General features: G+C 46.3%; 1 protein-coding gene across 2 annotated transcripts in view; it reads left to right on the top strand.

Annotated features, from left to right (window-relative positions):
• IL17RE (interleukin 17 receptor E) overlaps positions 1-21,943 on the top strand; it is a 36,196-nt gene extending 14,253 nt beyond the window's left edge. The window contains exons 3-16 of one of the 2 annotated variants that reach the window (XM_048487556.1): positions 304-456; positions 1,855-1,958; positions 3,970-4,093; positions 6,072-6,211; positions 8,556-8,624; positions 9,218-9,284; positions 9,888-10,075; positions 12,788-12,835; positions 14,342-14,387; positions 15,051-15,202; positions 15,388-15,456; positions 15,682-15,733; positions 17,562-17,657; positions 19,988-21,943. In XM_048487556.1, the coding sequence (XP_048343513.1) occupies positions 304-456; positions 1,855-1,958; positions 3,970-4,093; positions 6,072-6,211; positions 8,556-8,624; positions 9,218-9,284; positions 9,888-10,075; positions 12,788-12,835; positions 14,342-14,387; positions 15,051-15,202; positions 15,388-15,456; positions 15,682-15,733; positions 17,562-17,657; positions 19,988-20,682 (2,003 nt within the window). In that variant the 3' untranslated portion in view covers positions 20,683-21,943. The remainder of the gene's footprint in view (positions 1-303; positions 457-1,854; positions 1,959-3,969; positions 4,094-6,071; positions 6,212-8,555; positions 8,625-9,217; positions 9,285-9,887; positions 10,076-12,787; positions 12,836-14,341; positions 14,388-15,050; positions 15,203-15,387; positions 15,457-15,681; positions 15,734-17,561; positions 17,658-19,987) is intronic. The other variant, XM_048487557.1, reaches the window with a different exon arrangement.
• The last annotated feature ends 5,379 nt before the right edge of the window (positions 21,944-27,322 follow it).

A 27,322-nucleotide genomic window follows, 5' to 3' on the forward strand; every position in this document is an offset into this window, starting at 1 on the left:
TCTCTCACTTGCTGAAACGACATGCTGTCTCATGCTGCCTCAGTTGCTGTAAGACAACAATTAGGTGGGTGGGATTGAGCAAAAAGGCTGACTGGATCAAACAAGTGAATCAAGCATGGCTCTTAATGCTTTGTGTTCATGATCATAATGACTAGGTTTGCCTCAGGCCAGAAGAGAATAGTTCAGTGTGGCTGAGGTAACATTTGCCAGGAAGGTTGGAATAGGTGGAATCATGGGTGCACGTTGACTTTTTTGGGTACCCCCTCCCTCTCGTAGCTACACAAATCCCTCTGTTCTTTCCAGCAGTGCAGGGGGACCTACCCAAACCACAATGTCTCCGAAAGCTGTGGGAAGGCCCTGCTGCCTCTGTGCCTACCCTCGCTCTCAGCACCGTCCAGCTATGCCAGCATGACTGCCCGCTGTGCGTGCGCGTTCACTTGGCTCTGAACGCTACAGGTATGGTGGGGGAAAGGACAGCAGGGACCAGTTGTTCAACGAGGATGTAAACACTGTAGAGTGACTGGCTGGGTTGACATTTGCAATGCCCTGTCTGTGCCCAAAGTTAAGAACATAAGAACATAAGACAAACCCGCTGGATCAGACCAGAGTCCATCTAGTCCAGCTCTCTGCTACTCGCAATGGCCCACCAGGTGGGAGCTCACATGCAGGAGCTCACATGCAGGAGCTCACATGCAGGAGGTGAAAGCAATGGCCTTCTGCGGCTATTGCTCCCGAGCATCTGGTCTGTTAAGACATTTGCAATCTCAGATCAAAGAGGATCAAGATTGGTAGCCATAAATCGACTTCTCCTCCATAAATCTGTCCAAGCCCCTTTTAAAGCTATCCAGGTTAGTGGCCATCAGTTAATTGTCATTTAAATTAATTTTGGCCAAGAAGGTGACACAGGGCAAGAGCAGACTGGGAGGTTAAAATAGCCCTTCACGGAGCCAAGCAGAGTGGCCTTTACTACACTACAAGTCAGGGCTGGGAGGCCACTCATCAACTGTGGGCCTAAGTTAACCCAATGTTTTCTCCTGCAAACTGATAATGTGGGGGAGGCAGTTGGTGAGCAGACTCAGATTATCATTGCCTCTGAAGGGTCTGTGGGCCAAGCAACCCCCAATGCTAGGGCCACCATTTGCCTGCTAAGGGTAGACAAAACCCCACCCAGCTTTCTGTCCCCTGCCTTCGCTGAGTGGAGCAGCATTGAAAAAATGGGAAGGGACTAATACATCACCGTGTTGCGTGATTCTCTAGGAATTCCCTCAATCTCTATGTTCGTACCATAGAGATTGAGGAAATTACTAGTGTCACGATGCAATGACGTCACTTCTTGGTCTTCCCCTGGAAGTGTATTATGTGACACTTCCCTTCCCCTTGTCCGACCTCTGAAAGTTCCTGATATGCCTGGCCTGCAACTCTGCTCAAGCTGCAGGCCGAGCTGCTAGGCAGATAGTTTTGCTGGTCATCAGCTGCCCTTTAATTCCTCACCCCACTGGGGAAGTTTCCTTTAGCTGAATGGCCAGCTCACCCTTGCATAAGGGCAAACTGGAGTCACTTTTTTATCTTTTGCTCTAGAATCAGCTGACTTAGAAAGTCACTTTGGAAAAAAATGAAAGTAGAACATTTTAGAATCCTTGACTTTCATGTGGAATAAACACGTTCTGTGTGTCTACAGTAAATTCCGAAATGCGTAGAATACACACAGCTTCATAGGCTTCACGGCGGTAGAAGGACAGAGTCATATCTGCTACGGAGTGAGCAAAGCAGTGTCTCATGGGAGGTTTTCTTTGACCTATTGTCTTGGGCACCCTTCAAAGGTTGGTCTCATAGTCTGTCTCTTTCTGACCCTAGGCATACAAGGACTGGAACTGTATTTTCTGGTACTGAATTCTAACCGTTCTGTCCGGCTTCAAGTCTTCAGGCGACCAAAGAAGCGGGCAAATGCAGGAACCTTGGTGAGTTGCCTACTGACCCTTTACGTGAAGACTGGGTTATCCCTGTAATCCTTTTCCCCCTGCGGGACAGCTAGAAATGCAGCTTTGTGATTTTACTCTTTGCTTCTACGTTGGAAAATGTGGTAGCTGTAGAATCTCTATCTACTTTGTTGCTGTTTGGTGTACAGGAGCATCCTATTGGGGGGGAAAGACGGCAACTATATGTATATGGTTGCACCATCCCTTTTTGGTAGGTGCAGACTCTGGAATGATGCTCTGATGCTATCTTTGGCTCTAGACGTATTTCAGAAGAGCCACAATCACCAGTGGACTGGGAAGTTAAAGTGACCCTGGAACAAACCAAGCGGCACTGCAAACTAGTGCTGCAGGGAACACTGAAATGAGTGGTATCAACAACGCACATTAACTTACCCACTGCTTCCTGCCACAAATCAGGATGCCAAACTCCAGGTTGCAGCTGGAGATGTCCCCCTATTACAGCTGATTTCCAGATGACAGAGATCAGTTTACTTGGAGAAAAATGGCTGCTTTGGAAGGTGGACTCTATGGCATTCTTCTACCCCACTGAAGTCCCTCCCTGACCCCACCCCCGTCCTCAGGCTCCACCCCCGAAATCTCCAATTATTTCTCAACCCTACCAAACTAGTGGCAGTGCAGGAGTAGACCACTTTTGCGGGGCAATGATTATTATTGTTGGTGACGGATTTGAACCCTGTGATCTCTGAAGCACTGGCAGAGTTGCTGGGGATTGCCATTGTTTGCTCCGGGTCACCAGTGGCGCTCTAGGGCAGTGGCCACCCAGGAAAACTCTCTGAAACTCTCTGAAACTCTCTCTGCGCTCTAGGGCAGTGGCCACCCAGGAAAACTCTCTGAAAGCTAAATGGTCAGGCTACCCCTGCACACGGTACAGCTGTTTTGTAGAAGCTAAGTAGATCTTCATCTGCCAAAGAGGGAAGTATTTCTTTCTGTAGCTAACAGAGAGGAATTATTACTTGATCATACATTCGAATCATGAGATTTAGACGCTTGCTTTTAGAAAGAAAAAGCAGATTTTTTAAAAAAATCCCACATATGTGACTGAATTCAATGTTAGAGAAAAGATTTACACTCCACACCATTACTGAATCTGTTGATATCTCTGCATCTACTCCTGTCGTGCAGAGATTTGGCAGAGAATAATAGAAATGGCCCTGGCAATTCCCTCCATTTTGGGACAAGTTGAAGTCTGGAATAGCTTCTGAGGTACAAGCAGAGACTGATAGGGATATTGGTCCCAGGGTATAGCTGGGGAATACCTGCTGCAGCTACCTGGCTGAAACTAAGCAGAGGCCAATTTGCTGGTGGTTCCTGGCCCCTCGATGATGCGGCTGGCCTCCACTCGAGCCAGGGCCTTTTCAGCCTTGGCCCCTGCCTGGTGGAACACTCTCCATCCAGCTGTCCGGGCCCTGCGGGATCTTGGTGAATTCCGCAGGGCCTGTAAGACTGAGCTGTTCCACCGGACCGTGTCCAGTCACTGATTGAGTGCCCCTTTTATTCCTCCGGTTCGGAGTTCCCTTGCCATCTACGGGACCCACTTTTTCGTCCTGCTTCCCCCCTCTCTGGGAGGGTTTTAATTGGGGTTTTATTGCGTGACGTCATCTTTGTTAATTTTATCGCTGTGTTTTAATTTTAATTTAATGGGGTTTGGTTTGTATGGGTTGTAAGAGGAAATTATGTTGTGCACCGCCCAGAGCCCTCCGGGGGGCAGGGCAGTATATAAAACCCATAAACCCATAAACCCATAAATAAATGAATGAATGAGTGAGTGAGTGAGTGAGTGAGTGAGTGAGTGAGTGAGTGAGTGAGTAAAAGTAAGTAAATAAGCAAGCAAGCAAGCAAGTAAGCAGGGCAGGGTCTGGTCAGAGCGTAAGATGAGAACTTCCTTTGTGCTACTTCAGGTTCTGCAGTGGAAGAATGAAATTGTGTGTATTTAAGATGAATTCGGTTCTCATCACAGCATTCTTTCCCCTAGTGGCAGGTGCAGTTTGACTGTTTCACAGCTGAAAGCGGCCAGTGGGTTTTTGTCTGGCTGAAAACCCTTCCCGATGAGGTGCTGATTCTCAACCAAAGCCTTCTAGTCATCCATGAGAGGTCAGGTAAGGTACAGTTCGGCTCTGCCGAATCTACAACTCCTATTCCTAGGACCTCTGGAATTCATTCCTTAGCAAACCCTGTTTCTGTTGTGTTCCTTGGATCTTCCAGAATAAGCAAACTCGGTTGAATATGAATTCCATTTATTAAGAGAAGTATTGATGAGGTTGCAGAGTAATAATTCTTTGTCAAGTCTGATTTGTGCACCCAAAATCCCTAGCAGGAAAAACAGGCAACCCCTCCTCCTAATGCTAAGCTGTTTGGTAATTCAGTCTTCCACACCCCATACCCTTGAAAATTGGGAGACCACGGCAAAAAATAATTTGTTCCAATGATACAAGTCATGGGCAGAAGAAAGAAAAAGAAAGAATCACCCATCATAATTGGAAAAGATTATCCGTAGTTGCTATGGCCAGCTCCACTACACCCAGGCCCCTTCCGCACATACAGAACAATGCACATTCAATCTATTTTCACAATTATTTGAAGTGGGCCGAATCCCCACCGGAAAATTCAATCTAGATCAAACCAAGTTTAAAATAAACTGCATCTTTTCATTGAGGTTTCAACCTCCCCACCACAGCATGTTTCCAGTGAAGACATCTAGGCCTATCTCGGATTCAAGAAATGTAACAATCCCCACTACCACATGATCGGCTTGGCGGGTCTCTCCTGATTGGCTGTCGTGCCGTGTTGGGGCAGGACCTTCCCCCCCCCCCCGCAAAAACGGGCTCACGTTATGACGTCAGCACGTCATCATGTCAGCACGTCTCCCCTGCCCAAGTTTCTGGTTGGTTATAATTCTCTTGTGCTTTCGCGAGAACAGCACCATGCACACTGATTGGTTGTAAGGCATTTGCATCACTCTCCATGGCGGGAAATTTGAACCCGGATTAGACCCTCGATCCTCCCCTCCAAACTGGATCGAAGACGTGTTTTTTTTTTAAAGTAGCACTTTCAAGCAGGTTCGGCAAAGACGCGGGATAAGGGGGAGAATGAGCGCCAGAACCGGGATGAATCCTTGTTCATCGATCAGGCAATGGGGAGTTCTTCCCGAATCCTTGATATTTCGCCCACTTCAAAGTGCATTGAAAGTGGATTGAAAGTGCATTATTCTGCATGTGCGGAAAGGGCCCCAGAGCTGCTTGTGAAGCTGTGATGGTCACCAGTCTCCAGTTTGTGACCGAGATCAGATCACCTGGAGCAAATGGCCGCTCTGGAAGGTGCACGCTATGGAATTATACTCTCCCCTCCCCAAACCCTTACTAGGCTCCACCCCCCCTCCCCAATCTCCTGGCTTTTCCTAACCTGGAGCTGGCAAGCCTAGAAGCTGGCAAGATCCTCAAAAAGGAATTTTGGGACAAATGTCAATCTGCTTGAAGACGGTAAAAGTAAGAACATAAGAACATAAGAACATAAGAACAAGCCAGCTGGATCAGACCAGAGTCCATCTAGTCCAGCTCTCTGCTACTCGCAGTGGCCCACCAGGTAGGGAAAGGTTTGGAGCCCTTCCAGTGGATCCAACCCCCCAAAAGCCCAACAGCTGGAAAAGGAAAACTGGACATGAACTGGATGCCCATGTTGCAAGGCAAGGTTGCTGCCAGACCTCTGCTGTACCTTTGTACATAAGATGAGGCTTCCCCAGCCCATTCCACCCCTTCTTCTTTCACCTTCCCTGCTCCACCTGCCACGACCAAAGCAGACTGTCTCATCCACCCCACTATCCCATACAATCTCATGAATTGAAGAACAATTTCTATTCTAATCTTGAAATTATATAAATAGATCCTTGGTTTAGCAACTCAGACCCTCCAGGCCCAACTAAGATGCATCAGTCTCCCCCATGCGTGGGTCTTGGCAGCAGCTAAAAGAAATGTGAGAACCTTCAGTCTCCATATCAGCCCCTATAGGACAGAAGACCGATCTCGGAGGAACTGGGGGAAAACCCTCTCTCCTCCACTAGAGCCTGTTTTCCTTCCCCAGGACCAAAGTTCCACTACACATGGATGCCAGCAGCTCGAGCGATTGAGGTGTCTGTCCCTGAAGGCCCCAACATTACAGTACGCCTCTGCCACCAGATGGCTCTAGAGTGTCAAGAACTGTCCCCCCGCTTCCACCAGCAGGTACATCCCTGGGGAAAGGAGAAACAAAGGAGAATAAAGTCTGAAAGTCCTGTGGTGAGGGTGGGGAATAGAAGAGCATTTGGAAGAACAGTCAGTTGCATACCCTGTTTCTCCGAAAATAAGACATCCCCTGAGAATAAGACGTAGTAGAGGTTTTGCTGAAGTGCTAAATATAAAACATCCCCCGAAAGTAAGATGCAGCAAAGTTTTTGTTTGGAAGCATTCCCATTGAACAGAGCACCAGAGCATGCAGCTGTGGAGCGGAAAAACAAGACATCCCCTGAAAATAAGACATAGCGCATCTTTGGGAGCAAAAATTAATATAAGACACTGTCTTATTTTTGGAGAAACATGATAGTTACAAGTGGGGGATGCACAAGACAGAGATTATCCCCCAACTCCACAGGTCCTCCTCCCAACATTATCTTCCCTTTCTTTGCTTCCTCTCCTTTTTTGGATTCCTCTCTAGGGTGGATCATCTCCAGATGGGGCCTGGAGATCTCCTGGATTAACAGGTGATAGAGACCAGTTCCCCCAGGAGATCATTGCTGCTTTGGAAGGTGGACTCTATGGTACTGTATTAAGAATGCCAGCCTCTAGGCCGAACTTGAGGATCCCCTAGAATTCATCTCCAGACTACAGAGAGCAGCTCCACTAGAGAAAATGGAGGCTCCATTAATAGGGTATCGGCTCCTGTTGGGAAATATCTGGAGTGGAGGGTGGAGCCCGGGGGAGGTGGGGTTTGAGGAGGGGCGGGACCTCAGTGGGGCAGAATACCATAGAGTCCATTTTCCAAAGCGGCCATTTTCTTCAGGTGAGGTGACCTCTCTCAAAGCCAATTTACAATGTGCGGGTTCAAGTGTCAAGCACAAACCATAAACAGAAAAGCACGCTGAACATGGAAAAATTTTTGGACAACCGTATTGTTATATATCGAGAAACTGGTGAAGATTAATATTGGGATAAAGAATGATTTAATGTTTATGGGTGTAATGGAGGACAGAAGGGTAGATAAAAAATATAGCTCTATGTATAAAATAATGATCAAAGCAGCACATGCAACAACAGCTTTAGGCTGGAAAGAAAAGAAAAAATGGACAATCCAGAAATGGTTGGAATATATCTGGGAACAAGTGACACTGGACATGTTCGATATAATAACAAAAAACAAACTGTGGCAAGATAAACAGAGTGAAATTCTGAAGATATGGACCATATATGTGGACTGGATGAAAGAAGCTGGAGTCAACGAGGAGATATGGGAGAAGAGATTACAAAGAATGAACTTACTGCTGTTTGTTTGATAAAACTATGAAGAAAATACAGGGGGGAGGGGAAAAGGGAAAATTTATTGTTTGAAAACAAATGAAGAAAAGTATTAATATAAAATGGAATATTCAAATGATACAATAAAAAATTATAAAAAGGGAGAAAAAAGAAAAGAAAAGCACGCTGAACCTGACAGGAAATTTTAATATGCCGGTATAATGAACAGATCACACTCCATCACACTCTGGGTATTAAGAGAAGAATAAGCTCGTGTGAAGCCACAGACAAATATACGTGTGCTTTTCTCAATAGCTAGAGATGCGAAGTACACAATAATGGCACACTCAGCCCTGGGTCCATCTGTGTCAAAAAGTATCACAGTCAAGGAAGCCTAGCATCCAATACAAGGGACTGGAGAATGAGATCGCCGGTCACTCACAAATAATTTTCATTTTGTGGGTCTTTGCTCTTTCCTCTTTTTTCTTATAAATTTTAACTCTGCCCTTGTAACCTCTAGAGAATTTTTAAAGTTGTTCAGTCCATGTAAAAATCCATCAGGTTAAGGCAGCAGTGTCCAACTCTGGCACTTCAGATGTTCATGGACTGCAATTCCCCTCAGCCCCAATTGGCCATGCCAGCAGGGGCTGATGGGAATTGTAGTCCATGAACATCTGAAGCGCCAGAATTGGACACCCCTGGGCTAATGTGTGTGTGTGTGTATGGGTGAGTGTGTCTTAATCTATTTATTATATATTAAAATTTGCAAGTCTTCACTTCCTGTCTGGTTCAATGTGTTTTTCTGTTTATGGTTGAACTGACCTCTGTCCTGTGGAGACCAGTTGTAATAGTGGGAGATCTCCAGGCACCACCTAACGGCTGGCAACCCTGCCCAATGGAGACGTGGGCTTTGGGCTACTCTTTGATGTCCAGGGCTATAAAAAAAGAGGACATAGGTCAATGTGAAAGGAGAGGCAGGAGAAGTTGCTGAAGGATGAGGACCGCGAGGGGATTGAGTTAGGGAGGCATCATCTCCTTCCAAGTTTCAGTGTCTTTTGCAATCCTTTGCTCCTGCCAGGCGCTGGTTTCCAGACATCACCCTGCTGTGCTGCCATATGAGTTCCTGCTGCCCTGCTTATGCATCGAGGTGTGTACTATCTATGCGTCACGCTGAGAACCCTGCCCACCGAGGCTTTTCAGAGAGAGGGAATGGTGGTGTGTTCTTAGAAGGGGAACAGTTGTTAGATTTAGTTTAGAGTCACAGATCTGCCCAGTAGTGTGTGTGAGTGCAGTTTATAGAAACTTCCCAAGAGATAAATGTAAAAGGTAAAACTTACATTTATTCAAGCATCTCCAGTTCACAGCTTTGTTCCAGGAAAAAGGTAGATAGAAAGAAACCCTAGTCTAAAGAGATTACTTTCCCTACAACAAGTGGGCACAACTAACGCACCATCACGTGTGTGCAGGTGAGAGGATGCTACAGTGGGAAAGGCCCCACTGTGGCAGGCTGCCATTGACCATGCACTCAGGTCAAAGGCTAGAATAGAAGTGAAACCAGCATGGGGAAGAAAGGAAGTTAGTGGGGTATGTTCTGCACCATCCCAGAGTCTCAATGAAAAAATAAATGGAGTCCATATATAAATACTAATCCCAGCAGCTAGGTACCCTGGCCTGGGACCATGGGGGAGGAATTGAAAGCAGCCGGCCTGATCTTCCTGAACCTCCCAACCTTTTTTGTAGGCATCGTATGAGCACCAAGGCAGCGTGCGCAAGAAGAAGTGTCCCTTCCAGGATCACCCAGAGGCCTGTGAGTCTTACATTATGAGCCGGTCTGTCAACTAGAGCCCGTGATTGTTCCATTTTTGGGTCTGTCTGCATAATGCTGTTACAAGGGGCTTTGAGCAACTAAAGGGGAAGTAGTCGTACAGATCAGCGTAAGAAGTAACTCTTTATACTCTGGTTTCTCTTCAGATCGTAACTCTTTTACTGACTTCAGTCTTAATTTCTTGTTCAGCTGCTTCACGTGCAGGCATTAATTAACATCTGAACAGGGCCACTGCTAAACTGTGGTGTGTTTAAACCACAGTTTAAACCACAGTTTGTTTAAACCACAGTTTGTTAGGAAAACCCTGGACAGGGGTGGGTTTAAGCCTTAAAACCTCTATTTCGGTATTGGGGAAAATAGTGGGAGAGGGAAGGGTGCCATAAGGTACTTTGCATGTGTCATCTCTGGAAGGAGGGGCTGTGGCTGAGTGGGAGAGTGTGTGCTTTGCATATCAAAGATCCCAGGTTTGATTCTGGGCATCTGAGTTGAAGAAGAAGTCTCTGCCTGAGACTTGGTAGCTGTCCAGAGCAACTTAAGACCCGGCTTAGTGTAAGGCATATGATATTGTTCCCTCTGCCATTGTAGATGGTCCCGAGTTGTGGTCCTCAATGCAGATCGATGACCATAGCACCAGCAACGGGGCCCAAATGGCTATGTCTCTACGCGGCCGCTGCCTGCTTCATCCCACCGCTGCCCTCTGCTGGAAGGAAAGTGCTACACCAGAAGCAACCTGTTATGACATCCCGAATTCCACAGCCACCAGATCTCAACAGGTAAAGCCGGAATGGCAGTCCTTTGATGAGAGCAGTTGGCTGACTTTGCATGGGCTTTGCAGTTTAGTGAACAGGAGGTCTAAAGTCAAGGTAAAAGGCTGAGAATTGTGGGTTTGGGGAACTAGTCATTTCAAAGAGTAGTGGGTACATTTTTGAATTCTGAGTGTGCTGGGAGAAAGGCAGGGTATAAAAAATGACCTAAATTAACTATGGCTGATTCCGCATGGGCCAAAAACAGCAGTGTGAAAACAGTGTGAGAGTGGTGTAAAAGGGTTTAAAACAGCGTGAAAGGGTTTATACTGTTTTCACACCATTTTCAAACCACTGTTTTTGGCCCGTGCGGAATCAGCCTAACTTTCTTAGAGGATTTTTTTTTACAGAATGCAACCCCAGGGGTTCCAATGTAAAGGCTCAGGCAAGCATGTTACTTTTTTTAGTTTCCTGACACCCTTTTCCTATTGACAGCTGCCACCACCAGCTGTTTTGCCCTCCTTCCAAGGAGACTCTTTTTTTGCAGCTTGCGTGTAAATAGAAATAAATGAAAATAGAAAAAAAGTCAGAAAATATGTGAAGGAGGAAGTCAGTATTCCTCTGTCCCTAAGCTGTTGCCCTACAGGTCTTACAACTGCATTCTAGTTTCATTGTTTATTTAGCTTTTGTTGGTGTTAAGGGAATCTTTAGAAAATACGAAACCTACCAATTAACAATGCGTTTATAGATTCTACAACACACTTAAAGCATCACCTTGAGGAAAGTAATCATGCTCTGAGCCTCTGATTAAGGAGCCTGTCCCTGAAGTGGGTACAAGCAAAAGGGAAAACAGGATCATTAAAAAGGACATCAGATATATTGTAAAGCAAGGGTCCCCAAGTTTGTCAACTATGTGAGCACTTCTGGGATTTTTGAGAATTTGCAGAAAATACAGACAAGAAGGAGGAAGAGTTTGGATTTACACCCCCTGCCCCTTTCTCTCCTCTAAGGAGACTCAAAGGGCTTACAGACTCCTTTCCCTCCCGCTCTCCACAACCGAGACCTTGTGAGGTAGGTGGGGCTGAGAGAGTTCTGACAGAACTGTGACTAGCCCAAGGTCACCCAGCAGGCTTCATGTGGAGGAGGGGGGAAACAAATCCAGTTCAGTACATAAGAGTCAGTCGCTCATGTGGCGGAGTGGGTAATCAAGCCTGGTTCTCCAGATTGGAGTCCATAAGGGATGGGGTGGCTACCTAATTTTATTTTATTTTATGACACATCTCCTCCCTGAGATTTTCTGCTTTACAAAGAGAAAGCTGTTGGTCTAGAAGGGGGAGGAATCTTAGGGCAGTCCTGCACTCTGGTGGGTAAGAGTGACCACGTCTTTGTCCAGGACTCATGCCCATGTTTGTTCAATGCTCCACAGCACCAAGAGAGGATGTTTTGTTATGCCTTCCACTCTGACCTTTGCCTGCCCTCACTGGGCCTTTTCCCACTTACCTTAAGCTTGCGCTACTCTCCTCAAGTAGCGTGGGGTCTCCCGGCACTCCCCACTACGGGGCGGCGACAACACAGCTGCCCTGCCGTTGCCGCTGCTGCTGTCGCGCCCCCTCAGCGCGCGTCATTCCTGGCACTCTTGTAAACGGTGCCTTTTGATGACTCCACGCAGAGCACGGGGTCGTGGGGACGCCCGGGTGCGCACCAGAAATGACGTGCGCTGAGAGCAGCGCACAGCAAAGGGGTGTGTGTGGTGAGTGGGGAAACGCCCTTTCTTCACTATTTGTGAGTCAGAGGCTGTTTTCTGACAGGTCACCTAAAATGTTATATAAAACATTTTAGATCCCCCCCCCCAATAACACTATTTTTGTTCACACTCACCCCCTCAAAACTATTCCTGGCTGCCATTTCCTGTTTTTCCCTGTTTTTCTATGTTTCGCAGCCTCACGCTGCAATTCCCTGAATCTTCTGTAGTTGATGCTGTGAAGATTAAGCCCCCCAAAATCACAGACACGCTCTGAAATGCTCCATAAGCAGGCAAAGGGAATGGGAGAGTGAGCTCATAAAATGGCGCCGAGGAGAAAATTCAGGGAAGGCCGGAGGCGGAGGAAATGTTTTTAATGTGTTCACTCTACACAGAATTTGTTTTCAAATTGTTTTAGACTGAAGAATTGTTTTAAAAGAAGATTCATGTAAAACACTTCCGAGCTGGAAATGAAATATTTTGTGGATGAAAGGGGGAAAAAAACAATGCAGAACTCCACGGAGGAAACGTTTTATTTCCTGCCTCAAAATGTATTAAAGTGTCTGTGCGAAAAGGGCAAGAAGTAGCGTTCTATAGGCAACAGCAGGGAAGAGGAGCAGAGGGCCACTGCTGTGCATCTTCTCTTGGAAGCTAGGACCACTTAAGCTTTTGTTCCTGGGCCCAGGAAATGATCTGGCAACTTATTTGCAAGAGCAAATGGTTCAGGATTAGGGGTATGTGAATATGTGTTGCTCTCAAAGGAAGGAATTCATCCAGCTGTTCTGTGCCCATTCTCTTTCTCTCAGAAAGAGCAAAAGAAAAGATAGAGAACTTTTATTCGGAACTGATGTTCACATGAATATGGCTGTTTACATGCAACTGGAAACAGGAAAACTTGCAAATTGGGGGTAAATGTGTCAACAGCAGAACTTTGGGAACTGTGGAAGTTGAACTGGGAAGGAAGGCTTAGCCCGACATATTGTTTCTGTTTCTTGGCCTAGATCTACACCCTTGAGGAAGTGGACGTGCATCCTCGGCTGTGCTTCAAGGTGAGACACCCCACCCATCACTGTCACTGCACAGGTGCGCAAGAGCTGCTTGGCCTCTTAGGAGATGGTCCAATCATGCCGCAAAACGCAGTAGGGTTACCAACTTCCAGGTGTGTCCTGGAGGTCTTCCAGAATTGCAGCTGATTTCCAGATGGGCCGGAGCCAGGGGGAATGGCGCCCGGGGCACACATATGTCCTGTGCCCCTGCCACGCCCCCATCTGCCCCTGGAACGCCCTTGCCACGCCCCCTGCACCGGCATACACACACCCGTCCCCTTGGCGCTACGACACTGCCCTGGAGAAAACGGCTGCTCTGGAGGCTGGACTGAACGGCCTTATTATACCCTGCTAAAGACCCTGCCTTTGCCAAGCTCCACTCCCAAATTTCCATCAGTTTCCTAACCCAGAGCTTGCAATCCTACACGAAGGCTAAAAAGAGCAATTGGTTTTCATTCCACTCTCATAGCAGGAACAAGCGGACAGTCTTTGGGTTTCTTTATTTATTTGCAGAATTTATATCCCACCGTTCTTTCCAGTCAGGGCCACCAAGGTGCCTAACCATTAGAAACCTATGAAAAGCACATTAGGAAGCCAATTAAAACCAAAACTACAACACATCTATAAAACACTGAGATTGCAAATTAAAAAATAGGGCAGAAAGTATGGATCATTGGGGGAATGCCAGAGAAAACAAACCAGTGTTCACTCTACTGGTGGAAGGCAGTGATAGAACAGGGCAGGCAAAAATTCTTGAGAAGTGAATTCTGTAATTTGGGCTCTCAGGAATGTTATCTCATTTATCTGCCTGAACTTCTTTTCTGCCTTTATGGAATCTGGTCTGTGCTAAAGGGTCTGTCCAAAGGGTGATCACTACTGCACAGAGGATTATCGGCTGCCCTCTCCCCTCCTTGGAAGAACTCTATAATTCCCAAAGCCTAAAAAAAGCCCAAAATATTCTGAGAGACCCGTCTCATCCAGCACACTCTCTTTTTGAACTGTTACCATCCGGCAAACGATACAGGTCTATCAAAACGAGGACAAAGAGGCTTAGAGACAGCTTCTACTCTAGAGCTGTGGCTATGCTAAACTCCGCGGCTTCGTGTTGATGTGTTTGGGGCTGTGTAGGGATGGGTGGAGGAAGGGGAAAGTGAGGATGATGTATGAGTCTGAAATTGTGTGCATCGAGGAATGCTGCTGTAAATTTCATTGTGCGTGCACAATGACAATAAAATGCTTATGCTTATGCTTAAACTTGATCTGGCCTGCGCAGGCCATATGATACCTTTGAGCTAGATGATCAGTTGTACTGCTGTTTCTGTGGATAGTCTGTCCTAGGAGGGGAGAGGTACAGATTTCTGTCCTCAGACTGGATGCTTCAGAAAAACAGAGGGTGGGACTTGCTGGTACACAAGGCCTTTTTTGTCTGATGTTGTCCTGTGATTCTGTTAAGTGTCAAGTGAGGATTTCCACAAGATTCTGTCACTGACTTTGCTCTTTCCTCTCTAGTTTTCATACACCAACAGCAGTCATGTTGAATGCCCACGCCGGATAGGTGAGTCTGCCTAAGACCCAGCACAAATCAGGCATCACTAGACACTCTTGGGGAATGAGAGACAATCTGGAATGGTTAAACACAAAGAATTGTATCAATGTGTATTTTGCTAGTGGACACAAGAGTGATACGGAGAGAGTTACCTTGAGTAGTTTACCTTGAGTCATTTCATGGAAGGCAGATTCTATAAAAGCTGCATGATAAATATTGCGGATATCGTATAACCGGATCTGATGCCCCAGGCTGGCTTGATCTCTTCGGATCTCAGAAACTAAGCAGGGTGAGTCTTGGTTAGTCCTTGGATGGGAGACCACCAAGGAATACCAGGATCGCGAGGAAGGCAGCGGCAAACCATCTTCATTAGTCTCTTGAAAATCCCACTTGAAAAACCTACTTGAAAATCACCAGCTGCAACTTAATAGCACTCGACACACAGAGAGACAAGATATCAGCCGCTTTCACCATAGCTGAAAGTGGGAACGTGGTGTGTATTTCTGTATAAGTAATATAGGATGCACAAGAATGTGGGCCACGGAGGTTGCTTCAGACTTGTATGTATTTTTTCAAGCAAGCTTTCCCTTTGCAAGAAGTTCCCAATAATAGGGATTGTACCAGTGGGAGTTGTTTAGCCACCACTCATTTCTTTCTGCTGTTCCCTTCTAGACCCTGCCTGGAACGTATCTCTTAGCGTTCACTTCCTGCAGGTCCACATGCATTTCCACTCTCGCGTGCCAGCGTCCTTCAGTGCAGCCTTATGTCAGCAGCAGCCCCTGGGCCAGTGTGTGCTGGAGCCACCGGTCTACACCATCACCCATGTAAGTGGCTACTGGAGAAGAGTTGGGGGGGGGGGGGAGGGAGTCTGGGTTGGGGAATCAGGAATTCTTTCTGCCAGCAGGGATGGGTGATGAGGGGCTGGGAACATGGGTTTCAGCTGGGAGGGGTGCGGACACAGAGGAGCCCATGAGTTTGATGTCATCTTCTCCTTGTTTTTATTTTGCAGCCAGAGGGTCAGGGCTCATGGGACCTGGACCTTATCCTGCCTTGGCGGATCTCGAGGAGCTGTGTACTGGTAAGGATCAGCTTGAGCCTCTGCATCTGTCCTGAATCCAAAATTCTCCAAGAAGAGAACCAAGCGAGCAGGTTGTGCAGCTGCAGATTCCCAGAGGCCAATGTCAATAGCCATCGATTTTACAATAACCAAGTGTTCTCATTAAAGCAGACCCTTGCCATATCCGGGTTGCATGTTTCTTACCTCCAATATGACAACAGCCTCTTTTTTTTTCTAATTTGGCAGGTCTGGCGTTCTGATGTGCGCTTCTCTGGCAAACAGCTTCTGTGTCCAGACAGTAAGTCACAGTGCCATGGTAAATTGGGGAACGTGATAGCGAGGGACAGGTCCTGGGATTCAAGAATCTTGGTCCCCCTAGAGCAGTGGTGGCGAACCTTTGGCACTCCAGATGTTATGGACTACAATTCCCATCAGCCCCTGCCAGCATGGCCAATTGACCATGCTGGCAGGGGCTGTCGTATAACATCTGGAGTGGAACCGCCACTACTAGAATTTCAGTTGAATTTCAGATCTGGTAATTTAGCAGAGTGCCTGGGTGCTATTGTGTGCAGGAAAATCCTATTTAATCTCTGCAATTGTCAGGAACAAAAATAACTCAGAGCCTTTTGTCTATTTAAACTGCTGTACTACATCTATTGTAGAAACTCCATTTCTGGATAGGATAGAGTAAATATAGTTTTCTAGTCTACTCCAACTAGGATGGAGGGAGATGCAGGGCCTGCATCTTGCTCTCATGGTTGCAAGATGGAGAAACGGTATGGGGAGAAGGTGTAAAAGGCAAAGAGAAGAAGTTTCCCTGAGAGGGGCCATCAACACATCAGAAGGGTGCCCAACGCCTTGGCCCCACCTTAGTCCAGGGGTGTCCAAATCTGGCGCTTCAGATGTTCATGGACTACAATTCCCATGAGTCTCTAGTAAAGTTCCCTTCTGAAGTGTGAAGTTAAAAGCAAAGGTCTTCACTCCCAAGAGGGGTCTTTTTTGCATAAGTCATTTAGAATGCCTTTAGAATATTTTTTTATCCTCCCTTTTACCACCATTTTCTTCACACACACCTCCTCCAACCGTTTAATTTTTTTGGTTGCTGATTCATTGATTCGATGCCTTGCCAATCTGTTTCATCATTGCTTCATGTAATTGTGGGTTTATTGATGACTGAATTTACTGATGCGCAGGAGAAATGCAAGGAGAAATGCGCAGGATAAAATGCACAAAATGATGAAAACTACAAGGTGAGGGGGATAGGAGTGAGGCGAGGGGCACAAAAAAAAATGGCAGGCCAGGTTCCAAGGGAAAAGGTGAGCAGGGGCCCAGGGGCTTGAAAAAAAGCCAGCATTTTGGCGGGAAATTTGAAACTTTCAAGAATACCGCACTGCCAGGGAAGTCGGCTTAGAAATGTTTTGACCAAAAGAATTGTCATAAAAAGATTTTCAAATACGCCAGAATAAAGGAAAATGAAATGTTTCCCAATGAATGGGGGGAAATTCAGTGCGGAGCACCACTGAGGAAACAACATATTAAAGTCCCAGAAACGTTTAAAATGATGTGTGTGGAAAAGGCCAGTCTTAAAATGGAGAGCAGATGTTTGTGTTGTGTCCTACATAATAAAATTGGGCACCACCAGCCCCATTTGATCTGTTTGTCTGTGAAGGAAGTCCAAGGCATTTCCTGTAGGGGTTGGGGAACACTGTTGGGTCTTATTGGAAGGGTCAGAGCGCAGTTTTGCTGAGGAAGGTAGGAGACGACGTTTATGTAGGCAAGTCCTATTTCAGGAGTCCCATGTACTTTCATGCCATGATGGGGAACTTTTTGATGACTGGGAAAAACTGAAGATTCTTGAAGGGAAAGCAGAACAGAACTTTCAGGGGGGGCGGGTTGACTTGGTGCTCGGCTTCTACCTTAGCATGGGTGGTAAGAAATGGGGAGCAAACAAACACAAGTCCATGCACACACTGGGAAGAAGAGACAGCATTAAGGTGTCAGAACTGGAGGGTGGATGGGAGAGGAAGCATAACCAGGCCTTTGGGAATAAAGGAGTGGCAGAAATGGGGGGTTTTGCGTGGAGTTTTTCATGCCCTTTTTCTAATCTCATTCTCTTTCTCTGCCAGTTTCTCGGAAGTACTGGGGACTATTGGCTTTTGGACTGGTATTGCTGGTGGGCATCACCCTGCTGATTCTCTGGGGCTGTCACAGGTTCCATAGAGGTGAGGAGCATCGGAGGGACTGAAGGAGGTTGTGTTTTGGGTAGATATGAGATTCTGGGTTCTGTAAGATCAGTGTGGAAAACCTCGGCCACAGGGACTGTGATGTTGTACACAGTGGTGGGATCCAAAAATTTTAGTAACAGGTTCCCATGGTGGTGGGATTCAAACAGTGGTGTAGCGCCAATGGGGTTGGGCGGGGCACGATGGGGTGTGGCCGGGCATTCCGGGGGCAGGGCATTAATAATTTCTCTGTTACTGTAAAAAACTCTTACTGTAAAAAAAAAGTTCCTAATTTCCAGCTGGTATCTTTCTGTCCATAATTTAAACTCATTATAGCAAGTCCTATCGTCTGCTGCCAACAGAAACAACTACTTCTCCTCTAATTGACTGCCTGTCAAATACTTAATACTTTCAAATACTTAATTTTGTTTCTAGAAATCAAAAGAAGGATACTTTCCTTAAACAAGGAACTTTACCATATTTCTAAAACATGTTTTTAAAACAGCCCAACAGGGAGAATTATCCCGTTTTCTACCTTCACTAACCAGCCACATAGGAAACAACAGGACTTTATGATTTTTGGACCTAATGGAATTTCTAACGGAAAACCCAATTAGTAACCCCCTCTTGGCACACACAAATAATTAGTAACCCACTCTCGGGAACTGGTGAGAACCTGCTGGATCCCACCTCTGGTTGTACAGCCTCAGCTGGTACAGAAAAGGACATCAAATTAGCAAGAAGTCTGAGCACCTTTCCTGTCTGTTCATCGACCAAATCTATTGGGGCGCACAGTGAAAATACTGGCCCCGGGGAGAGGAGCATCCTGGCAAAATTAAGGATGGGTTAGAGGAACAGAGCATAGGAGCCTTCAGCTTGAAGAAATCAAGAGCACCCTTCAGAAAATCAGTTAGGAAGTGTGGTATTCAAGCAACCAGTTTCACAGTTTCACATATTTCTAATTCTGTCCTTCCTCTAAGGTGCTGAGGGTAGCATACATAGCTCTCCCATCCTCCATTTCATGCTCACAACAACACTGCAAGGCAGGTTAGGGTAAGACAGATCAATTGGCCCATAAATTTTATGGCATAGCGGGAATTTGAATTTGGGTTTCCCAGCTCTAAATCCCATCTCACAATGACTTGTTGCATAAGAGGGAGGTTGGGCTAGAATTTTTACCACATAGTAAGAATTTCCTATAATTCTCATCCCCCTTCAGTATACATTATTAAATCTGCACATATTCATCCTGTATCCTTTACTTTCTTTATTGTGATTCCCTATGCCAGTGGTGGCGAACCTTTGGCACTCCAGATGTTATGGACTACAATTCCCATCAGCCCCCGCCAGCACGGTCAATTGACCATGCTGGCAGGGGCTGATGGGAATTGTAGTTCATAACATCTGGAGTGCCAAAGGTTCGCCACCACGACCCTATGCCAACATTTATATGTCGGCAGCTTGGGTACATTCATGGTGCTTTAAAATGTACAATAGTGATAGTTTTTCACTGGTTGCCTATTCTCGTAAACGTGTTCCTATATGATGAAATAGTGAGAAATCTTTTCTACTGAAAATTAAACCACATCAGGACTGTATTAATGATACTAGAATTTGAGGTAGAAGAAGAAGAGTTTGGATTTATACTCCACTTTTCTCAGCCTTGAAGTCTCAAAGTGGCTTACAAGCTCCTTCCCTTCCTCTCCCCACAATGGACACCTTGTGAAGTGGGTGAGGCTGACAGAGTTCTGAGAGAACTGTGACTAGCCCAAGGCCACCTAGTAGGCTTCATGTGGAGGAGCTGGGAAACAAATCCAGTTCACCAGAGAAGAGTCCACCACTCACGTGGAGGAGTGGGGAATCAAAACCGCTGGTCTTAACCACTCCACCATTCCGGCTCTCTGTAAGGCTATGGGCTGTAGGTTAGTAATTGAGCATCTACTTCACATGTAGAAGTCTACAACTTGAGCGTCCGACAGCTCCAGTTAAAGGCACCAGGTTGTAGATGATAGGACAGACTTCGACCTGAGATTTTGGTGAGCTGCTGCCAGAATAGTAGACAGCATTGACCTTGATGAACCGTATAAGGTAGCTTTGTGTGTTTGTATTTTTCATTCATTTATTGAAAGATTTGTATCCAGTAATCTCAAAAGGTTCCAAAAACTCCTTCCCTGCAAAAAAAAAGTGTCAGGAAAAAGTGTCAGTGTTTGGTTGCTGATATGATCAGGTGCTCCGTTAAGACAGGCTCTGAAGAGGAGTGTTCTTGACACTGAGGAAGGAGGCAGCCCCACACCGGTCAAACGCAAACACTGTCTCCTTTCTTTCCCCAGCTATCCCCAGCAGAGGCCATTCCCGTCCCATCCTGTTGATCTATTCTCCTGACTCAGAGGAACACAAGCAGCTGGTGTGTGCCTTTGCTGCGCTGCTGCGCTCAGCGCTCAGCTGCCCTGTGCTGCTGGACCTCTGGGAACTGAGCCACGTGGGGCGGCTGGGCATTTTGCCCTGGATGTACGCCCAGCGAGAACTTGTCAGCCGGCAGCAAGGGCAAGTAATGGTCCTGTGGAGCGCGGGCAGCGCTCGTGCCTACGGGCTGTGGCAAGGGAAGGCAAGAGCCGGCAGCCGGCCAGCTCCAGAGCCTCACGACCTGTTCGGGGCAGCCATGGCCTGCTTGCAAGGTGAGCGGCAGGGCACATCGGAGGCCGCCCGACAAAGCGACTGGGTCATAGCCTATTTCAGCAAGCTGTGTGGACGACGGGACATCCCCCGGGCCCTGCGCTATCTTCCCCGTTACCGCCTGCCTCAGGAACTGCCTAGCCTGGTAAGGGTACTGCAGGGCCCCTCCAGTTCAACCCCTGGTTGGTTCCGTGCCAGCGCCAAGGCCTTGGTGCGGCGCTTACTCAAAGCCGAGAAGAGGAAAGGCCCACGAAGCCAGCTGCATCAGCCCCGGAAGACAGCCACAAACAGGCCTGCTGGCTCTCTCTTCCCTCTTGCCCATTCCAAGCTGTTTAGACCAAACTGCACGTGAGAGACTGCTGAGAGATGCGTGTCTATGGAATGAGCACAGGTGGTTCAATGGATCTGCCTGACAGGCTGTGTGTGAGGTGCAGGTCATGAGCACAAAGCAGGCCTCAGAAAGGTCTGCTGTGTTCTAGATCCTAAAGGCCAGGTGCCTGTCGCCTGCTGCTCCCAAGAAGGGCCAAAGTCAGCCAGGTATTGAAAGAGGAGGAGAGGGTGCCCTGCCTGCCGCCTGGGCCTGCTCTCACATGGCGGCCATGGCAACAGTTGCCATGCCAAGGACAGGCTGGAGGAAGAGTCAGAAGGCCGGTCATACCGACAAAGGGACTATACAATATTTGTATTGTATATATGTGGCAGGCACATATGAAGGTCATAGATAGCTCTTTTGGCCCACAGAAAAATTCCCAAAAGAACAGGAATGCATCACCTTGTTGTTAGGAGTCGAGTGGCACTTTAAAGGCTAAGAGACTTTATTCCTGTCATGAACCAGACCACATCACAAAATGCTGGCCACATTTTCAAGTTCTCCAGAACTCTACAGGTTGGATGATCAGTATAACACAGGAGTGTCCAACTCTGGCACTTCAGATGTTCATGGACTACAATTCCCATCATGACCATGCCAGCAGGGGCTGATGGGCATTGTCGTCCATGAACATCTGAAGCACCAGAGTTGGACACTTCTGGTATAACGCAATGAAAGCATTGCAGGAGAGGAGATAAAAAGATGTTTTGGCACACGATGCAAAAGCTGTGGAATCTGGACTCTTAAATTGTGTTCCGTAGGGTGAGGTGTAGAAAAAGTTTCAAGGCTGTTGTGACAGAGAAGCCAACCCAATGGCACATTCTCTGTGAGGAAATAAAATGTAGCAGGTAAGCAGATACCTTCCCAGCATATGAGTAAGTCCTGCAAGTGGTTTCCCAGTTGGAGCAATCTGTTGTGAGGAGTGAGAGAGGGCGAATGGTAGCCAAACCACTCACCCCTGCTGCTGTTGAGAACCAGGGAAATGTGCCCACAACTTAACAGCCTGATGGGAGAGGCTGAGAATGTAAACTCTCCACTGACAAGTGCCACAAGTCATAAAATTGCTTTGATAGCTCCTGGTCGGCTAGAAACAAAGCTAGGGATGTGGCAAAGAGGGGGGGGGGCGCTTTATTTTGCTGTGCGCATTCCAGATGTCAGGGCTGGCTCCCTTTTGACTTCTACATCGATTTCTTTTTTTTATTGTTTTGTTTCAGATAGGGTAATAAAATTACTTTAAAAAAAATGAAGGTCGTGCTGAGTTTATTTACAGTGCCACTGAGCTTTCAAAGGGCAAGTTGTTTCATACTTTCTTTTTCTTTAAACTGTGTCAGGTAGGCGCAACCGGGCTTTTGAAGATAAGAGAACTATGCAGACTTTGTTTGCAGGAAAGGCTGCGGGATGGAAGGGTTCCTATAGGCCCCTTCCAGACAGCTGCCAGTCAGTTTCCCTTAACTGTCACTCACTCACTCACTCACTCACTCACCACATTTTACAGCCTCAGAGTGGCTAATATCAGCACCATCAGTTCCAATAAAATGAACACGAGGAAACCAGGCGCCTTAAACTAACATCCTATGAAGGGGGAACAACTAGAATTACCATACCCACCCCACGCACCCACATTAAACAGTAAACCAATAAATTATAAAATAAGCGGAGGAGGGGAAGGGAAGGAGGCTAGCCAAGATGGATAAAACCATTGCCGTCCTCAGCCATAGGCCTGGCCTTCTATCTTACAAGCCCCATGGAACTGTTATTCCCACATTTTAGTTTGATTCCTGTAGCTTAACAGAGACTAGCTAGATGTTCCTGAGGTAGACCTGTTAATCTTTTAATCTGTTAAAACTGCTACACACCGTTGTTTTCCAGTTGATAAAATGATTGTGGTGGGCAAATATCAAGGCAGATGGAAGCCAGTGTTCATGGCGTGCTGTTGGATTTCCACTACGCTTCTGGATAGCAAACTAATATTTCATGAGACACCCATATTGATGGTTAAGCCAATCCACGCTTTCGGCCTCCTCTCCATCGTTGGGAGCCCTAGCATGTTCCTAGGTCCCGCCCGGTGCTACGTGTAACAGCACTAACTTCATTTCCTTGTTCTAATCAAGACTTTTTGAATTGTAGCCCTAAGGCTCAAAAGCAACCAGACGTAAGAAAAGATATCATTGGGCACCATGGTGCCGATAGGCTCCGCATGAGAGGTTCCAGGTTCCAGCCCTGTAATATATGTGTGTTAATATTAACCAGCCATTTGGAATCAACCAGGTATATGCACTCCACTCGCTTTACTACCACCAGATCCTCTGAAGATGCCAGCCACAGATGCAGGGGAAGCATCAGGAGAAAATGCTACTGGAACACGGCCATACAGCCGGGAAACCCCACAACAGCCCAGTCCCAATCATTTTTAACACAGAACTGACCCATCTTTGTTTGCACATTTTCTGGGAGTTACAAGTCTGGGAGTTTGCTGAACAGCGGCATTTCTTTGACTCCCCATCTCTATTGGGAGTGCCGTTTAGATAATGCAATCCAGATGGCAAGTGCAACAGTATAATTAGTGTTCTGCAAGGTTGAACTTCTTATCAGAAGAAAAACATCCAGGCTGTGTAATTAAAAAGCATATAGTAATGCAAGCGGCACATTAAACATAGTATAAAATCAGAGCTCAAAAAGCTGAGGGTCACCATTTAACATTAAATAACTGCTAATTTGGCAGTTATAAGGGAATATACTGCTAGCTAAAAATGTCCTGGTAGCACTAAGAAGCAGTCTCTTAATAAAGTTTTAAAAGTTAAAAGGTTAAAAGATTGGAGAAATCTTATGAAGCTGCAACCCTGATGCCATCTTTTCCCAGGGGCCGATTCGGGGATAGAACCTGTGCAGGTTAGAATTTGGGGAAAGGAGGGACCTTAGCCAGTGGTGGGATCCAAAAATTTTAGTAACAGGTTCCCATGGTGGTGAGATTTAAACTGTGGTGTAGCGCCAATGGGGATGGGCGCGGCACAACAGGGGTGTGGCCGGGCATTCCGGGGGCGGGGCATTCCTGGGCGGAGCTGTGGCAAGGACGCAGCTGCTGCACCGGTCCTTTGGCTGGAAACGAATGCACGCAGGCGCAGGCTGCCACGCACGCCCATGCACCTTCTGCTAGACTGCTTCAAGTTCTGCGTGCTACTGCTGAGAGGAGGGGCGTAACTAAGGCAAAAATCACGTGGCAAAATCACCAATTAGTAACCCCCTCTCGGCACACACAAATAATTAGTAACCTACTCTTGGGAACCTGTGAGAACCTGCTGGATCCCACCTCTGACCTTAGCCGAATAGAATGACATCAGGCCTACCCTCCAAAGCATCTGTTTTCTTCAGGGGAACTGGTCTCTGTTCCCTGGAGATCACTTGTAATTCCTGAAAATCTCCAGGACCCATCTGGAGGTTGGCAACCCTAGCACTATGCCATCCAACCCAGTGTCTCTGTGACTGATTCAGTCCCGCATTACACTTTTACACTCTTAAACAACATGGGTGAGGCGCTTACACGGCATGCACTATGTGCCTTGGCATATTTCCTTCAAAGTAATTCCATTCCAATAGCATTACTATGCAAATGTGCTTAGCTAGTTCCACTTGCTAGGAGACATCAAGGTGAGTCCCGTGTTCCTGGAGAAGAGCAACACGTTAATATGCTAAAATATATGAACACCGTTTACCAGGCACATACTGCGCCGAACAGAGGCTCAGTTAAGCGTTTTTATTAGCTGTCTTGGACTGCAATGATGGGGGAGAAGGCGACCATGCATAGTTGGTGGGCTGCATTTGGCTAGGTGGGCTGCGACTAAGATTGCTAGCTCCAGGCTGGGAAATACCTGGAGATTTTGGGGTGGAGTCTGAGGAGGGAGGGGTATGGGGAGGGGAGGGACTTCAGTGGGGTATATAAGGCCATAAAGTCCATTCTCCAAAACAGCCATTTTCTCCGGGGGAACTGACCATCATGAGATCAGTGGTAATAGTAGATCTCCAGCCAACACCTGGAGTTTACAACAGTAGTAACTACACCCTGGCGTACATACACTCAATATTAGAGTACAGTACAAATAATACGTTATATTGACAGTCTCAATTTGCAATTCTATCCAACAGGTGAAGCAATGAGTAATGCAGTAGAGGTTTATAAACTGAAGCCGAGACTATAAAACCTCCGGGTTAGGTTTTATTTCAAAATCATGTTCTTTCTCAAGCCAATTAAATTATGCTTTGTCAACAGCCTCTCTATAACAGTTCATTTGACTTTTTTGGGGCATTGGAATCATTGTTATGAACTATCTCATAAGATCAGCTAGATTTGAATCCAGCAGCACCTTTGAGACCAATACGATTTTGGGGGTATGAGCTTTTGAGAGTTAAAGCTTCTTGAGACTATCCCTATCCCTAACCCTTCCCTGTCTTACACAGGAAGACTTTCTTGAAGTCTTACACCTCCAAAATCTTGTTGGTCTCTATTGGACTCAAATCTAGCTGTCCTGCTACATTCCAACACAACCGTGTAACTATTTTCATGTAGTGAAATAAGAATTCTACATCCCTTTTCAGACTCTGGAAGGTAAATTGTTTTGAACTTGTGAATGAACTCAAGTTCAGCAATCTCCTGTTGTAATCTCCCTTTGAAGTTTCTCTACCACTTTTAGGTCTGCTTTGGAATCACATGGAAGATGTTCTCCCATTGTTTTTTAGTGTTGTAGTTTTTAATGTTGGATTTGTGTCCATTTATTCTTTTGCCTAGGGACTGATGTATTTGTAGAGAGGCGAGGGTATTGCTGGCATTTGATGACATACATAATATTGGAAGCTGAACATGTGAATGAATCCAAGATGGCATGGCTGGTGTTGTTAGGTCTGGTGACTGTGTTGTCAGAGTGAATATGGGGACAAAGTTGGCATCATGTTTTGTTACAAACCTTCTACTTTCATTTTTCCCAGTGCCTTGATCTAAATGAAGACTTCCAAGGGAAGGTAGGTGCCAGGTTGCCCATCGACACCGCCACACCTTCCAATGTCGCCAAACCAGTTGCAAATAACAAACTGCTGAGCTGTTAAGCAGGCACGCTGCTACACCGTGTCAGGCAAATGAAAACCATGACTAATCTTTGTTTAATTATTATAGCCATAACTTTACTGCATTCCAGAAGCTTGGAGTGGGTAGAAGCAGTTTGCAGAACAAATATATAAATTCAAGGTTAATGAAAAACAGGCCTACCCTTCCTTGCCATAACTTCACATGGCATTCATTTGGATTGGGATTTATACATATGTGGTCTTTTTGTGCCAGTTGCAGAATCAAGCAAACAGGTAATAAAGACCAAACACCACATTTCCCCGTTGAGAAATTAAAGCCGGATACAACCAGGTTTCAAAAGAAAACAGCTCCTTTTCATCGCGGTTTCATCCTCCCCACTGCAGCGTGTGTGTGATGAGGACATCGATGTCTATCACGGTTTCAAACAGTGCAGAACTCCCCACGAATGTGTGATCTGCTCAGAGGCTCTGTTCTTCCTCGTCCTGATTGGCTGTTGTGTTGTATTGGGGCAGGAATTTTTGTAAACTTTTTTTTTGCGCAGCTACGTCACCACACACATGTGTAGATAGAATTTCGTGCTAAGCTACGTTTATGCGCAGCTTCGACTTTTTCGGCACTCTTTTTAGTTTACAGTTGGCACAGAAATCATGTTCCACACAGCCACGTTTCAATGTAGCCGCCACCAACGCAAAAAAAAAAAACTTCACATACAAGCTACAAGGGTCAGTGCTATCAGTCACAGACCAGGAAAGGGATTTGGGCGTCTTAGTTGATAGTTCCATGGGAATGTCAACTCAATGCATGGCAGCTGTGAAAAAGGCAAACTCTATGCTGGGGATCATTAGGAAAGGAATTGAGAATAAAACTGCAAAGATTGTCATGCCCTTATATAAAGCAGTGGTGCGACCGCACTTGGAGTACTGTGTCCAGTTCTGGTCGCCGCATCTCAAAAAGGATATTGAGGAGATAGAAAAAGTGCAGAGAAGGGCAACGTTTCGCCTGCATCTGTGGCTGGCATCTTCAGAGGATCTGATAGGAGGAATGGAAAGCAAGTGGAGTATATATACTGTGAGGTCAAAAGGTGAGGCCCTCTGAATAGCGTAGCCTGGTATGTGAGTCACAAAGAAGTCTGTAGCCTGGGAGAAACAATGAAGATAGCAAGGTCAATAGGTGAATGCATCTGAATAGAAGTATCCTGGTCTGTTTCAAATGTATTTGCATTGTTTGTTAATATGGCAATACTCTTGAGGTCCTTCTGGTTCCTATTTTCGTACCAGCCCACTCCTCCTTTGTCACTGAAAATCAGACCAGCTCAACCATACAAACTATACAAGTGTCCACGTGTGATGCCACAGTTTGTCCTTCTGTTTGCATGTATCCGGCCAAGCCATTCTCCTTTTGTGTATGTGCATGCAACTTGAACTGAGCTAGGCTTGGGCAATAAAAACAAGTCAGTAGCTTGAATATGACCAGTTGACTTGGAAATACAGCAGAGTGCTGAAGTCTTGTCAGAGCCATTGATATGTATTATTACTTCAACAAACCACT

Source organism: Sphaerodactylus townsendi, linkage group LG03 (assembly GCF_021028975.2).
Source record: "Sphaerodactylus townsendi isolate TG3544 linkage group LG03, MPM_Stown_v2.3, whole genome shotgun sequence".
NCBI classification, from domain to species: domain Eukaryota; kingdom Metazoa; phylum Chordata; class Lepidosauria; order Squamata; family Sphaerodactylidae; genus Sphaerodactylus; species Sphaerodactylus townsendi.